Source organism: Symphalangus syndactylus, chromosome 14 (genome assembly GCF_028878055.3).
Source record: "Symphalangus syndactylus isolate Jambi chromosome 14, NHGRI_mSymSyn1-v2.1_pri, whole genome shotgun sequence".
NCBI lineage: Eukaryota > Metazoa > Chordata > Mammalia > Primates > Hylobatidae > Symphalangus > Symphalangus syndactylus.
The window spans coordinates 116,682,595-116,697,721 of record NC_072436.2 but is presented as its reverse complement, the minus strand read 5'-3'; the positions used below and the strand labels follow the sequence as shown (position 1 = coordinate 116,697,721).

At 63.2% G+C, this 15,127-nt stretch overlaps 1 protein-coding gene across 3 annotated transcripts in view; it reads right to left on the bottom strand.

Moving 5' to 3' along the window:
* The window catches only part of CASKIN1 (CASK interacting protein 1), a 19,696-nt gene extending 4,569 nt beyond the window's left edge, over positions 1 to 15,127 (bottom strand). The window contains exons 1-17 of one of the 3 annotated variants that reach the window (XM_055240999.2): positions 14,873 to 15,127; positions 8,516 to 8,567; positions 8,283 to 8,380; positions 7,637 to 7,782; positions 7,448 to 7,543; positions 7,237 to 7,367; positions 5,715 to 5,823; positions 5,526 to 5,634; positions 5,338 to 5,432; positions 5,067 to 5,184; positions 3,651 to 3,752; positions 3,455 to 3,543; positions 3,295 to 3,379; positions 3,121 to 3,212; positions 2,162 to 2,272; positions 1,977 to 2,078; positions 127 to 265 (exon numbers count right to left, since the gene is read on the bottom strand). In XM_055240999.2, the coding sequence (XP_055096974.1) occupies positions 127 to 265; positions 1,977 to 2,078; positions 2,162 to 2,272; positions 3,121 to 3,212; positions 3,295 to 3,379; positions 3,455 to 3,543; positions 3,651 to 3,752; positions 5,067 to 5,184; positions 5,338 to 5,432; positions 5,526 to 5,634; positions 5,715 to 5,823; positions 7,237 to 7,367; positions 7,448 to 7,543; positions 7,637 to 7,782; positions 8,283 to 8,380; positions 8,516 to 8,567; positions 14,873 to 14,966 (1,768 nt within the window). In that variant the 5' untranslated portion in view covers positions 14,967 to 15,127. Of the gene's footprint in view, positions 1 to 126; positions 266 to 1,976; positions 2,079 to 2,161; positions 2,273 to 3,120; positions 3,213 to 3,294; positions 3,380 to 3,454; positions 3,544 to 3,650; positions 3,753 to 5,066; positions 5,185 to 5,337; positions 5,635 to 5,714; positions 5,824 to 7,236; positions 7,368 to 7,447; positions 7,544 to 7,636; positions 7,783 to 8,282; positions 8,381 to 8,515; positions 8,568 to 14,872 lie in introns of all 3 variants that reach the window. The other 2 variants (XM_055240998.2, XM_055241000.2) reach the window with 2 other exon arrangements.

Sequence of the window (15,127 nt, the reverse complement as noted above, 5' to 3'; positions counted from 1 at the left end):
GGGGCTAGGGGCTGGGCTGGTGGCTGGGGCTGAGGCTGAGGGTGGGGCTGGGGCTGGGGCTGGAGCTGAGGGTTGGGCTGAGGGTTGGGCTGGGGACGAGGGCTGGGGCTGGGGCTGGGGCCTCACCCAGCTTGGTGATGCCGATCTCCTGCAGGTCCTCCCAGGTGATGTCGGTGATGAAATCGATGTTCTCGTAGCCATTGTCCACCAACACCTTGTAGTACTGGGCCAGGCCGATCATGGACAGCCACACGGCCAGGTTAGCCTACAGAGCAGAGACACAGAGGGGCCACCTGGGCTGGCTGCCCGCACCCTGCCCATCTACCTGGAGCTGGAGGAGGAGGGGTCACGGGGCCAGTGGCACAGACAGACGGGGACAAACGGATAGGCCAAGGTGTTGGCACCAGAAATGTAGGCAGAGCCTCAGCTCAGGCACCGGACACTGCATGCCGCACATCAAGCACATGTGCACACACACGGCTGACCACATCCACAGGACACCCTTGTCGGGGGGGCAGAAAAAGGTACTTTCCCACCCAGCCAGGCAGCCACGAGTACAGCACCATGGGGAGACACACCCCAGAGTCATGGACACAGACGCACGGGGCCACACCTGGTACAGGAACACGCACATGACTTGCACACTGCGCTCCCAGCCATGCACAAGCACCAGCACCCAGTCCCATTTCACACTCTGACCTCTCACCCACATCAGACACAGGGCCACACACATGCCACACAGCCACAACACACACACGTGCCAACACCCACAGTGATCTGCACCGAGAAACACCCGATCACTCCCCGAGCGGCATCCAGGCATCCATACTCCCAGCTGGAATTCACTCATGCAACTGCTCTTGGCACACTCACCCACCCCCAGGTGCATGGCAAAGGCCCACGGGATCCGGACCTGACCCCTAGGAGGACCCCCGAGCCACCAGTTGAGCGAGGCAAGGCAGGGTGAGTGCAGACCCACGCGCCAGGTGGCTTTTGACAGCCACCGATCGCCTCTCCCATTGGGAGCCCAGAGCTCAGTGTGAGGCCCAGAGAGTCCGCTTCGGTTGGGCTAGGCCTGGGCCCACCTTCTTCAGGCCCAGAACCCATCCCACTGCACAGGCACCTCCCTGTTGTTTTGCTTTTTTTGAGACGGAGTCTCGCTCTGTCGCCCAGGCTGGAGTGCAGTGGCGCGATCTCGGCTCACTGCAAGCTCTGCCTCCCGGGTTTGCGCCATTCTCCTGCCTCAGACTCCCAAGTAGCTGGGACTACAGGCACCCGCCACCACGCCTGGCCAATTTTTGGTATTTTTAGTAGAGATGGGGTTTCACCATGTTAGCCAGGATGGTCTCGATCTCTTGACCTCATGATCCACCTATCTTGGCCTCCCAAAGTGTTGGGATTACAGGCGTGAGCCACCGCGCCTGGCCGCACCTCCCTGTTGATGACTGGCCATGGCTTGTGCAGGTATCGCTGAAAACAGGGGTGTCAGCTATTGCTGAGGGCCACACGTGCGGTGGAGCATGTGTGCACGCACACAAGTTGGTGGACGCCTGCAGGGTGTTCCATGCACGCCCGCCGTGCGTGTGGCTGGCACGTGCCTGGGTGCGTGTGAGCATAGGCCGTTAAGCATGGCCTCCTGCAGTCTGCATGTGAGTGGCAGTGCTTGGAGGCTTGGTGGCTGGGGGTCCCTGTGGGGCAGCCTGCATGTAGAGGGAGTCCTGCTGAGAGCATGGACGTGGGGAGGGGACTCTCCTGGCTTCAGGCTCCCTCAGCAACGATGACCCCTGGACAGCATCACCTCGCCCCTGCCCCAGTGACAGAACAGGGGCTGACTGGGAGGCTCCCTGCTAGCAGGACATCCTCCACTCTCCTCTCCCTCAAGCCCCTGCGGGCGGGTGGGGGCTGTGGCCAGGGAGGCAGGTTCTCTGTCTGTCTGCCTGTCCTGGGCCCAGCCCCTGGGGTGCAGGTGGCCTTACGGGTTTGTGCTCAGGCAGCCAGTCGGGGATGCTAAGGCCGCTGATCTCTGCCGCGATCTTCTTCCGGTGGCCTGGCTTGGTGACACCAATGGCCGTGAGGTCCTAGGCAGAGGGGAGGCTTGTCAGCTAGGGGCTGTGCCCATCTGTGGGATGCAGCTGGCGCTGGCGGCGTGTGGAAGACTCACCTCGGGGGTCATGCGGCTGATGGTGGGCAGGTCGTAGCCGGCGCTGATGAAGTTGGGGGCGTAGAGCTGCAGCTGGAACGCGGTGAGCCACTGGCTCACGGCCTCGGAGCTCTGGAAGACACAAGGCACCCACTGCAGCCTCGCCTGCCCGGCCGCGCCCTGCCACCACAGCGCCTCCTTCTCTGCTTGGCCGGCCAGCCGTGCAGCCACCGTGTCCGCTGTCCGCTGCTCCATCTGCAGCAGGCCCCGGTGAGCCTGGCCCGCGAGTGATCCTCAGTCCGCGGTCCCCGAGGCGCCTCCTGGAGCATCCTCCACCCTTCCGCCTTCTTCTGGGATCTCCACCGGTGGGGGGAGGGGGCAGGGGGGCTGCTATTGTCTGCCGCACGCCTCCCTGACTGTCCCCTGCTCCTGCACCAGGGACACCCCGCGCCATCTTGGGGATGCAGGTGGTGCGGCCCTTTAGGAGGGGGCTCTGGGAAAGGGGCCTCGGGCTGGACCGGAAGGTGGGCTCTGTGCTCATAGGCAGGGGCGCCTTGCCTCCTCCACCGTGCAGGACTCAGCCAGCAGCTTACACCTCTCCGGCACATGAGTGCACTCGCACAGCACACGCCGCGCCCATGCACGCACTGCACCATCTCATACCCAGCCCCTTCCACCTGTACACAGACACGCGTGGCCAGCTCACAGTCACACCATCACACACGCACCCCACACAGACACATGCACACACGGAGGCACAAGTTGGCCCACACGCACAGCCCGCACAACAACGACACCCGTACACGCGGGCGGACGCACACACAACACACACAAACTGACAGATAGAGGAGAGGGTCTGGCCTGGCAATGCCCCCGACCCCGCCGCAGCCAGGCCAGGCAGGCCGTGTAGGCACACATCAGCCCATCGGCCTTACACCTCTCCCCGGAGCCCACACTGAGAGCACCCCCAAGCCCTGTACCTTGCCCTCCGATGCTGGCTCCAGCTTCTTGGGCAGCTGTTCCCCATAGACCTGCCCAGCGTGGGCCGCTGAAGGCTGGGACCGGGCCGCACCTGAGGACGAGAGTGGGTGGGGGACAAGGGCTGTCGGGCTGCTTTCCTCTGTCGGGCTGCATGGCAGCACCCTTGCTCTTACCTGCAGAGCCTTCTGGAGGCTTGGCGGGGCTGTCCCCCGGGCTGGACTCGGAGACGGACTTCTGGGAAAGCACCGTTGCCAGGAGCTGCAACCCAGAAACACCGGCTTGTCGCCTACTCCCAGCCCTGGCCACCCTGGCCCCGGCCACCACCCCACCTACCTTGACGCCCTCAGAGCCCGCGTGTAGGGCGTGGCCCCCGCTGCCCCGGCCGCCAGCCACGCCGCTAATGCTGCCGCTTCGGTCCCCAACTGCCAGCACAAGGGAGCAAGATGAGGCCGGTGCCGGCCCCTGCCTGGCCCCACGGTGGTGCCTTGTGGAAGTCCTGCCACCTCTGCCCTTCAGGGACCCGGCCTACCTGCAAAAGGCTTCCTCAGCACCCAGATCTCCTCTGGGGGTGCAGAGGGTCCCGATGAGCTGCTTCCCTGGGGCAGGCTTGGTTCAGTGCCTGCTCGGGAACCTGTGGGTCAAGCAAAGCCTCCTGAGTCCTGGGCCAGCGAGGGCGGGAGCTGACGCAGGGGAGGCGGGGCAGAGGCCGGTGCAACCACAGCCGGGGGTCCTCTCTGCCCGCCGTTGTCTCCAGGGAGCTGAGAGCCCCTCAGAGGACCCCTCCCACCCCAGACGTTTAGAGCAGGAGAGAGGCAGAGGCAGCCAAGCCCAGGCATCCTGCCGGTGGCCCTGGGGTCCAGCGGGCAGGGGGCCAGAGATTGCTGGACGGTGTGAAAATCTCTGTACTGGGGAGCGGGGGGCAGGCAAGAAGCTCCCCACAAGCTGGAGCCAAGGCTCCCACTCAGGAGCTAGATGGCCATGGCGGGGGGCTGGCCCTGCCTGTCAACCTCCATGTCCTCCATCAGAAGTAAACGGGCCCCTGGTTCCTTGGAGCCGCCACGTGGGGCTTCACAGCCTGGGTCCCTGGCCCAGTCCCTCTCCTCAGCCTCCTGTTCCTCAGATGTGCCCAGCTCTTGCCTGCCTCAGTGCCTTTGGTTTTTTCCTTTTTTCTTCACCAAGAACAAACACTTGAGTGCCTTTGTTTTTATCATTATTATTTTTTTGAGACAGGGTCTTGCTCTGTCACTCAGGCTGGTGCAATCTTGGCTCACTGTAGCCTCCACTTCCCAGGCTCAAGCAATCCTCCCACCTCAGCCTCCCAAGTCGCTGGGGCCACAGGCGCACACCACCATGCTTGGCTAATTTCATTTTTTGTAGAGATGGAATCTCACTATGTTGCCCAGGCTGATCTCGAACTCCTGGGCTCAAATATCCTCTCGCCTCGGCCTTCCAAAGTGTTGGGATGACAGGCATGAGCCACCACGCCTGGCGCCGCCCCCTTTTAACGCACAGCTCCTGCCACCTGGAACCCACCCGCCTCTCAGAGCATTCTCTGGCCTTCTCTGACTGCCTCATCTCAAGCAGGCCCTCCCTGTGCTCCAGGTCACTGGTTAGTACGTGTCCTTTCATGTTTACTTCGCTGTCCCCTGCCCCCTCCTGCCCCAGGACGAGCTCCTTGGGAGTTGGGTCCCCATCTGTCCTGGTGGCCAGTTCAGAACCAGACGTGGCGGCACACAGTGCTTGGTGGAACGCACGAAGGAATAGGTGTGGGAACGGATGAGGAGACGGCCGCTGGGGCACCCTGATGCTCCCCACTCAACCCCACGCTGGCACCCAGAAACCCAGCCCTGCTGGGCCCCCATACCCTTAGCACACTCGCTCCTTCCAGCCCCCAAGACCAGGGTGCGCGGCTCCTGCCTGCCCCCCAGGGTGGAGTAGAACTTGCCTGCTCGCTTGACGATGGCCTCGCCCAGAGAGGACGGGAAGTAGCCCACCCGGTCATTGCCCGTCCGGTTGTCATGGATACAGCCCTTCCACCGGCCATCCGGATGCTGCTCGAGGACCTGGCCAGTAAGGTGGGGGGTGCTCAGGGAGATGCCCCCTTTCGCAGAGTCTCCTACCTAGTGCCCCCCAGTTGCGGTGGGAGGGTGCTCTGGGGTGCGCACGCCCAGGTGCCGCCCCCTCCCTGCCGAGACGGCCCCTGGGGCCATGCTTACTGTGATGATGTCCCCTGCCTTCACGTTCAGGCTGGTCAGGTCGTAATTGTTGCAATAATCCTTGGTTGCCCGGACCTGCAGGGCCGCTGAGGCCTCTGGGGATACAGGAGGGGGCCCCCCAAGTCCTGCGGGCTGATCTGGCCCAGCCCCGGCCCCAGCCACTGCCCCTCTGCCCTGCCCGGGCCCACCTCGCAACAGCTGCTTGATCTCCCTGCTGGCCTGGGACGTGGTGAACTGGTGCACGATGTCCAGGGCTGTCTGGCTGTAGGTATTCCTCACATGGGCATTGATCCCGCTCTGCACATGTGAGAGATGAGGCTCTCTGTCAGGAGCCCCTACAGCCCACTGGGCCCAGCGTCCCTGGGCCCCACACTCACATCCAGCAGCAGCCGCACCACCTCCGTCTTTCCGCAGAGCGCAGCCTCGTGCAGGGCCGTGCCGGACTTGGTCTGGCGGTTAATGTCGATGCCGGCTTGGAGGAGGAGCCTGGAGGGAAGGCAAGGTGGACAGGCGGGGCCTTCAAGCAGGAGGCTGGCCCCAGAACCCCCAAGCCAGGCCTCTATTTCCAGGTACCCCAGCAGTCAGCTTGGGGGCTGAGGACTGTCCAGCCCTGCCCCATGTCTCGGACATTCACTGAGTTCTAAGGGTTGTTTTTTTTTTTTTTTTTTTGAGACGGAATTTCACCCTTGTTGACCAGGCTGGAGTGCAATGGTGCGATCTCAGCTCACTACAACCTCCACCTCCCGGGTTCAAGCGATTCTCCTGCCTCAGCCTCCAGAGTAGCTGGGATTACAGGCACCTCCCACCACGCCCAGCTAATTTTGTATTTTTAGTAGAGATGGGGTTTCACCATTTTGGCCAAGCTGGACACCAACTCCTGACCTCAGGTGATCCACTCGCCTCGGCCTCCCAAAGTGCTGGGATTACAGGCGTGCGCCACTGTGCCTGGCCTACTTTTTCTAAGACAGGGTCTCACTCTGTCACCCCAGCTGGAGTACAGTGGTGCAGTCATGGCTTACTGCCGCCTCAAACTCCTGGCCTCAAGCAGTCCTCCTGCCTCAGCCTCCAGAGTAGCTGGGATTACAGATGTGTGTGACGATTCCCAGCCTTTTTTTTTTTTTTTTTTGCCTTTATTTTTTGTAAAGACCATGTCTTGCTATGTTGCCCAGGCTGGTCTCAAATTCCTGGGCTCCTGCGTCAGCCTCCCAAAATAGTGGGATTGCAGCATTTTGAACCACAGCACTCAGCCGCTTTTTTTATAAAAAGTAGAGATGGGGTCTCTCTCTGTCACTCAGGCTGGAATGCAGTGGCACGGTCCTGGCTCACTGCAGCCTCAACCTCATGGGCTCAAGTGATGCTCCTGCCTCAGCTTCCCAAGTAGCTGGGTCTACAGGTGTGTGCCAACACACCCGTCTAGTTTTTGTATTTTTTTGTAGAGATGGGGTCTTGACATGTTGCCCAGGCTGGTCTCGAACTCCTGGCCTCAAGCAATCCTCCCTCCTTGGCCTCCCAAAGTGCTGGGATTACAGGTGTGAGCCGCCGGGGCACCCAGCCCTGTGCTAAGACTTCCCAGCTGTTATCGTGTCTAATGCTAGTGTAGGTGCTGCTGTGAACCCCACTTTACGGATGGGAAAGCGAGGCTCAGGGAAGTTCAGCACCTCCTCGAGCGCACCCAGGAGCGGCGGGGCTGGGACAGAGAAGTCGCAGAAGCCCACTTCCCAGCCCCTCCAGCTCATCCTGTACATGGGCCCTGGAAGCCATGCCAGAGGCCTGACCAGGGACCTGGGACCCTGCCTGCTCCCACCCTATCCCCAAGCCAGAGGCTGGTGCCCTGAGCCCCAGGCAGCTGCTGAACCCTGGGGACCCTAAGGCTGAGGCCCTCCCTGCCACTGGCTCTACCTGATGATGTCGATGTGGCCGTTTTTGGCTGCGAGGTGCAAAGGGCTGGTGCCGTTGGGGTCGGTGGCGTCTCCCGGCCGGGGCTCCAGCAGCGCCGCACACATGTTGCTGCTGAGGAGCAGCTGGACCACCTTGAAGGAGGGGTCAGGGTAGGGGGGCCCTGATGTGGGGCTCCCCAGCCCCACCCCACAGGGCTCCACAGGAGACTCACCCCAACGCGGCCGAACTCGCAGGCCAGGTCCAGGGGCGTCTTCCCCGAGTTGTCCACCATGCACGGGTTAGACTGGTGCTGTAGCAGCATCTCAGACTGGGGGCCAAGGGCGCAGTCAGGTCCGCACATCCTCAGGCCGTGCTGCCCTGCCCCTGCTGCCCCACCCCTGTCCCCACCCTCGGGCCTCACCACATCATAGTGACCATGCTGGGCCGCCAGGTGCAGGGGGATGTGGCCCTCATCAGACGGGATGTTCACGGCCGAGCCCGCCTTCAGCACCAGCTTCATGGGCTCCTTCCGGCCCTGCCAGGCTGCATAGTGCAGCGGCCGCATGCCTGGGGGGCGAGGGGATGCTGAGAGCTGACCCTTGAAACCAAACCCAACCCTGGAGGATAGGTGGGTGCTGGGACCTGACCCCTGACACCAAGCCCAACCCTGGGGGGTGGGGGATGCTGGGAGCTGACCACTGACCCCAAACCCAACCTGGGGGATAGGGGGGTGCTGGGACCTGAGCCCTGACCTCAAGGCCAACCTTAGGGGGTGGGAGGGTGCTAGGAGCTGACGCCTGACCCCAAGCCCAACCCTGGGGGGTGGGGGGTTGCTGGGAGTTGACCTCTGACCCCAAGGCCAACCCTGGGAGGTGGGGGGAATGCTGGGAGCTGACCCCTGACCCCAAGCCCACCCCTGGCCTCCAGGACCCTGATCCCAGGAGGACCTGCCTGAAATCAGACTGAGATCCTGGGCTGAGACCTCAGCCAAGGACCCATGCAGGCCCTGGGGAGCCCCCTCACTGCCCTCGCCTCCGCCCCCACCAGAGGCCCTCAGCCAGTCTTGCCTTTGTTGTCCTTGATGTCCACAGCGGCCTGGGCCTCCAGCAGCAGGCTGATCAATTCCGTGTTGCCGTTCAGGGCCGCGTGGTGCAGAGCCGAGAAGCTGGCATGTGCAGAGGACACATAGAGCAGAGGCCCTGGCGCCCCGGCCTCCCCGGCACCGTGCCCTCCCCAACACCTAGGCCTCCCTAGGAGCCACCCTCCCTTCCAGGCAGGCACCACCCGGCTCAGAACTCACCCATCCGGGTCCTGGAAGTTGACATTGATCTTCTTGGTGGAGCCCAGGAGCTCTGGGGATGGAAGGAGACTCGGTGAGGGGAGGCTGTACCAGCCCCTCCAGGCGGCCTGAAGGCAGGGAGAGGGAGCTAGCCATCTCCCTGGCAGGCACAAAGCTGCTGGGCTCTCAGTCTGCAGACACTCACTCGTCCACTCGTGCACTCACGCGTTCAGCTCTGCCCCGCACCCTGCCCCAGGTGCCAGCTGCTCGGGCCTTGGTGTCCCATTGCCCTGAGATGTGGGGGTTCACGGTACTAAGGACTCCGGCCTGGAGTCCTTGTCCCCACCTGGGGATAGGAGGCAAGGCTGTGCACCCACACAGGCACACACATGTGCACGCACACCCCTCCCTCGGGACACTGGCTGAGCACCTGCCAATGGTGGGAGGGAGAGAGCCGGCCCAATCTGTCTCTCAGAAGGATCCAGATGGGGCCGGGGGTGGCCAGGGAGGCTGGAACACCCGGAAATGGGGGTATCTCTGGGGGAGGATCTGCGTCTCCACCGTGCAGCACCCCCACTGCCAGCCCTGGGCCACAGCCAGTGTGGATGAGCAGAAGTGGGAGGCAGGCGAGTGGGCTGGCACCTCTGAGCAACCTCACGCGAACGGCTGCCTGCTCCCTGGCGACTTGGAGCACCTGAGGCCAGAGGGGCCCACGCCCTCCCTTCAGGGCCCCAGCGTCCTCCTGGGGCCCCCCACATCCTGGCCCCCCCCAGCCGGCTGCCAGAGGAAGGAAGCCCACCGATGCCCTCCCAGTGGGCTCTAGTCCAAGCAGACTTGGGCCAAACCCCCGCCTATCTGGGCCATGGTTACATAACCCATTTGTGGGTCAGTCACTCTGAGAGGGGAGCTGGCAGGACAGAAGCCCCTTTGTCCAGGCCCAGGACAGGGTGGGGGCAGGAGCTGAGGGCAGGGGAATTGAGGGAGTCGAGGCACAGGGCTGGCTGCAGGGCTTGCACAGTGACCCACAGCAGCCCCTGCTGCCCCGGCCTCGGTCCCAGCCACTGGACACAGGGTGCGGGTCCCCTGATGACCCACGAGGCTGGCCGAGGGAGCCAGACAGCTGTGAATTCAAATCTGTGCGCTGCCACTCACCAGCCTGTGGCCTTGGCTGCTGGTGCCCTCCCTGAGCTGGAGCTGCGGGTGCTAACAGGGCCTCCCGGAGGTGTGAGAGCATTCCCAGACATAAAGCGTGCACTGCCCGGCACAAGTCAGGACTCGGTGCATGGCGATTACTAATATTAGCCGTACAGGAATCCCACCCCCAGCTCTCTCCAGCCAGGGGTTTCTCCTGGCAAGCAAAGGCGTCTCCAGCCTCACCGGCCCCTCCCCCTCTGCTTAGACACTGCTGGCACCAGTGTCCCTCTTGGTTAGTGGCAATGCCATCCTTCCTGACCGTGGCCCAGGCCAAAACCTTGGAGCCAGCCCTGGGGCCTTTCCTGCACACCTATAGCTTGTCCGTCAGCTCTGCCTCCCAGACATCCCCAGAGCACACTTGGAACCGTAGCCCTTCTCCCACCAGCCACTGTCACCAACCCGGTCCAGGCCAGCATCTCTGGCAGTCTAAGTGCCATCCCCTCCCCACTGGTGTCGCTAAGGTCTTCCCACATCCCTTGGTCCAACCTCCACACCCACCCCAGTCGGGGTTCCCTGGGAAAACATGAGTCAGGCTCTGTGCCGTGGCTCACGCCTGTAACCCCAGCACTTTGGGAGGCTGAGGTGGGAGGATCACTTGTAGCCAGGAGTTCGAGACCAGCCTGGCCAACATAGCAAGACCTCGTCTCTACAAAAAATAAAGGAAAAAAAATTAGCCGGGCACGGAGGTGTGTGCCTGTGGTCCCTGCTACTTGGGAGGCTGAGGTGGGAGGATCGCTTGAGCCCAGGAGGTTGAAGCTGCAGTGAGCTGGGATTGCATCACTGCATTCCAACCTGGGCGACAGAGCAAGACCCTGTCTGAAAAAAAAGAAAAAGAGAGAGAGAACATGAATCAGATCCCGCCACTCCTCTCCTGAGGACCCCCTGGCAGCACTGGTCTCACTGGGAGGGGAGGCCGACACTGGACAGTGGCTGTGCTGGGAGGGGAGGCCGACACTGGACAGTGGCTGTGCTGGGAGGGGAGGCTGACACTGGACAGTGGCTGTGCTGGGAGGGGAGGCTGACACTGGACAGTGGCTGTGCTGGGAGGGGAGGCTGACACTGGACAGTGGCTGTGCTGGGAGGGGAGGCTGACACTGGACAGTGGCTGTGCTGGGAGGGGAGGCTGACACTGGACAGTGGCTGTGCTGGGAGGGGAGGCTGAGATTGGACAGTGGCTGTGCTGGGAGGGGAGGCTGAGATTGGACAGTGGCTGTGCTGGGAGGGGAGGCTGAGATTGGACAGTGGCTGTGCTGGGAGGGGAGGCCGACACTGGACAGTGGCTGTTATGTGGAGCTCCTGTTTTGCTCTCAGTTATCTTTACTTCCGTCATTCCTGCTGCAGCTACACAGGCCTCCAGACGTTCCTCCAACATATAGGCTGCCCTGCCCAGGGCCTTTCCACATGCCCTGTGTGCACGTGCGGGCTCCTCTTCCCTAGTTAACCCCACAGCCTCCCTCACATTTTTCACATCCTTACCCACAGGCTGCTCACTCAGCATGCCCTCCCCATCTGAAGTGGTGACCCTGCCCGCCCCACAGCTGCTGTGCCTGGCTCTGCAGCCCTCGTCACCACCTGCCACGTCAACCTCCTTCTGCTCTTGCTCCTACCCATCTCCATCACTCAACTACCAGCACCAAGGGGACAAGGACCGTCATCTGTTCTGCTCACGGAGGGATCCTCGGTGGCTAAAATGGCGCCCCGCGCAGATGAGGTGCTCAGTTGCAGACTGGACCGATCTCCTCATCCCCCACACCCTGCCTGGCTGCCGAGGCGACTCCATGGGTGTGCGGCCTGTGCTTGGCTCAGAAGGGCCCCATGCCTGCGGATGCTCTCCTGTCACCATCTTGAAATTCTTTTTCTTTTTTTTTTATTGCAGACGGAGTTTCATTCTTGTTGCCCAGGCTGGAGTGCAATGGCGCGATCTCGGCTCACCACAGCCTCCACCTCCCGGGTTCAAGCAATTCTCCTGCTTCAGCCTCCAGAGTAGCTGGGATTACAGGCATGCGCCACCACTCCTGGCTAATTTTGTATTTTTAGTAGAGACAGGGTTTCTCCATGTTGGTCAGGCTGGTCTCGAACTCCCGACCTCAGGTGATCCGCCTGCCTCACCCTCCCAAAGTGCTGGGATTACAGGCATAAGCCGCCATGCCCGGCCTGAAATTCTTATTTTTGAGCAAGGGGCCCTGCGTTTACATTTTGCATGGGGACCTGGGAATTATGTCATGGGGCCTGCCATCATCCCTTGCCATTAGCTGAAGGGAGCGCAGGTGTCACTGTCCCGTGCATTCCCGCCAGGACCACACTCAGGAGGTTCTCCCCCAAGAACGCTGACCCCCGCTCTTCCCAGCTCCAGGGTAGCCAGCCCTCAGCACGTCCCCAGGACTGCCCAAGCCAGGCCCTGTCCTCCCTCCCCCAGCTGAGGCAGCCAGCGTGGAAACCACCTTCTCACCCAGCCACACCTGCAGGGGCTGAAATCTTGGAGGGGCTGGAGGTCAAAGCGCAGAAAGTAACATCTGCCAGTGGGGGAGGGTGTCTCCCTCAGGAAGGGGACCACCCCCACGTGAGGAGGGCGCCTTACTAAAGCCATCTTGTCCCTCTCCCTATCCATGGTCTCCTCAAGGGGAAACTGGCTGAAATTGGATGGAGGCAACTTGAGGTCTTGGGACACGCTAACCCCAATTCCTGTGGGGGACAGTGGGTACCCAGGAAGGTCCCAGAACTGAGAAGGGCCTGGGGCTGGGGGCTGTTTCACCTGGAAACGGGTTCTCTGGATGAAGCAGGAGCAGAGCATGGCTGGAGGGGGCCGGGGCCAGGATGAAAGTCCAGGAGCCCCCCTCTCTCTCCACGAGGTCCCTAAGCCCTGTGACTCTGAGAGTAAAGCTCTTACCCCTGACCGCCCTCTCACTGCTATCCTGAGCTTGTCCCCACCTCTGGGGTCCAGTCCATATCTCAGGCTAGAAGGGAGCTACTAGTGGGCTATTAGAAGGTGAAAGGGGGGTGGGGCGCTGGCCCTCGGTGCTCAGGGGTGTCCTCCAGGGCATTCTTGGGCCTGCCTCCATGGACAGGGGGCCTCCATGGATAGGGTCCGGGTCAGAGGGAAGAGGGGGTCCCTCCCGGCCAGCAGGAGGCCAGCCCCTGCCCTGGCATCTCCCCCAGAACAGGCTCCTCTTCCCCTCAAGGACAGCTGCTAAATGTGTGTGTGCGGGCACAGGAGGCTCCCTTCAGGGCAGGGCAAGTGGGGGGCTGGCTGAGCCTGGGGTGACTCTGGAGCAGGGGGTGGAGGGAAGGGACCGGGCACCCAGAGGGGACCATGGAAGCAAAGCTCATGGGGACAGCCCTGGGCTCATGGGGCCCTGGAGGACACTGCTGGACACCCCCCACCTCGTGGCCCAAACTCAGCTGTACTTTACTGAATCAAAATACATCTTACTCCAAAGCAGGCCAGCGTTGCTATGACGACGGAGCTAATTCATGGAGGGATTTCTCCTCTGATTTATTACACCCGCCCCTGTGACTCAGAGAGCAGGAGCCGGGGCCAGGGCAGGTGTCTCTCCTGCCCCAGAGGCCAGGCAAGACAGGCAGAGACCCAGGTGAGGGTGGAAGCCCCCACACCTCCCCAGAATGGCCACAATAGAAGGGAGGAGGAACCTCCCCAGAGCCGAAGCCCCCACTTCCCCAGCCCCTGGCCCTGGGCCGTCTAAGGCTGCGGCCATCGCTGGCATTTACTGAGCACTTACTGAATGCCTGGGCTCCAAGTGCCCAGGGTCACTGGTCTTAGGATCCCACCGTGAGGCTGACATCCCATCCTACAGACAAGGAGACTGAGGTCCACTGAGCTGGAGTTGTCTATGTCCAAGGTCATGCGGCCACTAGGTGGAAGCCTTTACCTTGCCTTCCCTCAATCCCTACACCTGCTCTCCAGGCTCAGCTGAGGCTGCCTCTGCCCACAAGCTCTCCCTTTCTGAGCCCCCGGACCTGAAATCAGCTCTGGGCTAGCCTGCAAGGCACCGGTGCCCCCTATCTCTTACTACACACAGTGGACAGGAGCTAGCCAGTCACGGGCCGCTGGTGAAGTGCGCGGGAGGGGGTCCTCCTGGGACTCTAGGTGCCCCCCACCGACCTCCCAGAAGCCAGTCCCAGTTCTTGGCATCCCCCTGGAGGAAGGGGAGGGGGACTCTCTGGCTTACAGTCTGTGGGGGTGGAGGGAGGAGGGAGGACGCCCAGACCCCACGTGCCGACCTGCAGAGCCCTGTCCGTGCCCGCACAGGTGCCCTGACACACTGACACCGCTATACGTGCGCAGCCGCACACGCGGCTGGTCCACACGCCCATCCATCCATCTCCGGCGGCCCCCAGGGAGGCTACGCGCTGAGCGAGGATGAGTGCTAGGATCAGGGCTCCAAGTTCCCAGCCCTTTCCTGGGGCCGGCCATAGGGCAAGCTAGGGATAAGCTAGGGATGGCCAGTGGTGGCCCCCCACTCCCTCATGGCCTCCTTTCCCAGCAGGAAAGCTGGAGACCTGGGTCTGCTGGAGCCTGCCTGAGCAGGGCCCCAGGCCCTTGCCCCCAGGCCGGCCCTGCCTGGAGTCCAGCCTGCCCTGGGCTGGGCGACCTTGGGCCTCTGCTCTCCCATCAGTAAATGGCCCCCCACCGGCCATGCCAGGGCAGCCACACCCCCAGCGTGGTCCTGCCCCCACCTTCCCTGCAAAGCGTGTTATTAAACGTGGGGCGGGGAGGGGGTCTGCCAGGGACTGTCAGCTCCCGGGTCGCCCCTCGCCGCAGGGGCCCCCTCCCTGTCTGCCCGGTGCGTGTGGTGTGGGGGGGCATCCGCCTCGCCCTTTGAAGGCCCCAGCAGAGACCTCCAGCTGTCAGCCCGCAGCCTGGGAAGGGAGGGAGACAGAGGTAGGGAGGGAGGGATGCGAACGCCCGCGGCCCGGGAGGCGGGTGCCGCCAGGTGCCCACTGGGGGGCTCAGGGTGACGGCCGGCTCTCGGGGCCGCCCCATCTCCAGTGCTGGGGGCAGAGGGTGGGGGGCACGGACCGAGGGTCTGGGCGCTTCTGGCCCCGCCCCGCCCCCGGGGACCCGACAACGTCCCCTCCCCGCCCGGCGCCGGGTGGGGTGGGGGGCTCTGCGCCGGGGAGGGGCCCCCGGGGCTCCCACCCGCGCCCCGCGCCCCCGGCACTTACTGGCCTTCCCGGGCCGCGGCCTCTGCAGCAGCCTCTGCGCGGTCCCTACGTCCTCCGCCTTCACCGCCTGCACCAGCTCCTGCTCCTTCCCCATGGCGCGGCCGGGGCCGCAGCGACGCGGCTGCGCTCGTGCGCTCGGCGCGGCTCAGAGGCGGCGGCGGCCCCGCGGCACCGGCCGCCTCCCCCGCCGCCTCCTCGCCGCCCGCCGCCCCTTCGCCCTCCTCAGGCTCCGGCTTGGGCTCGGGCTCCCGGCGC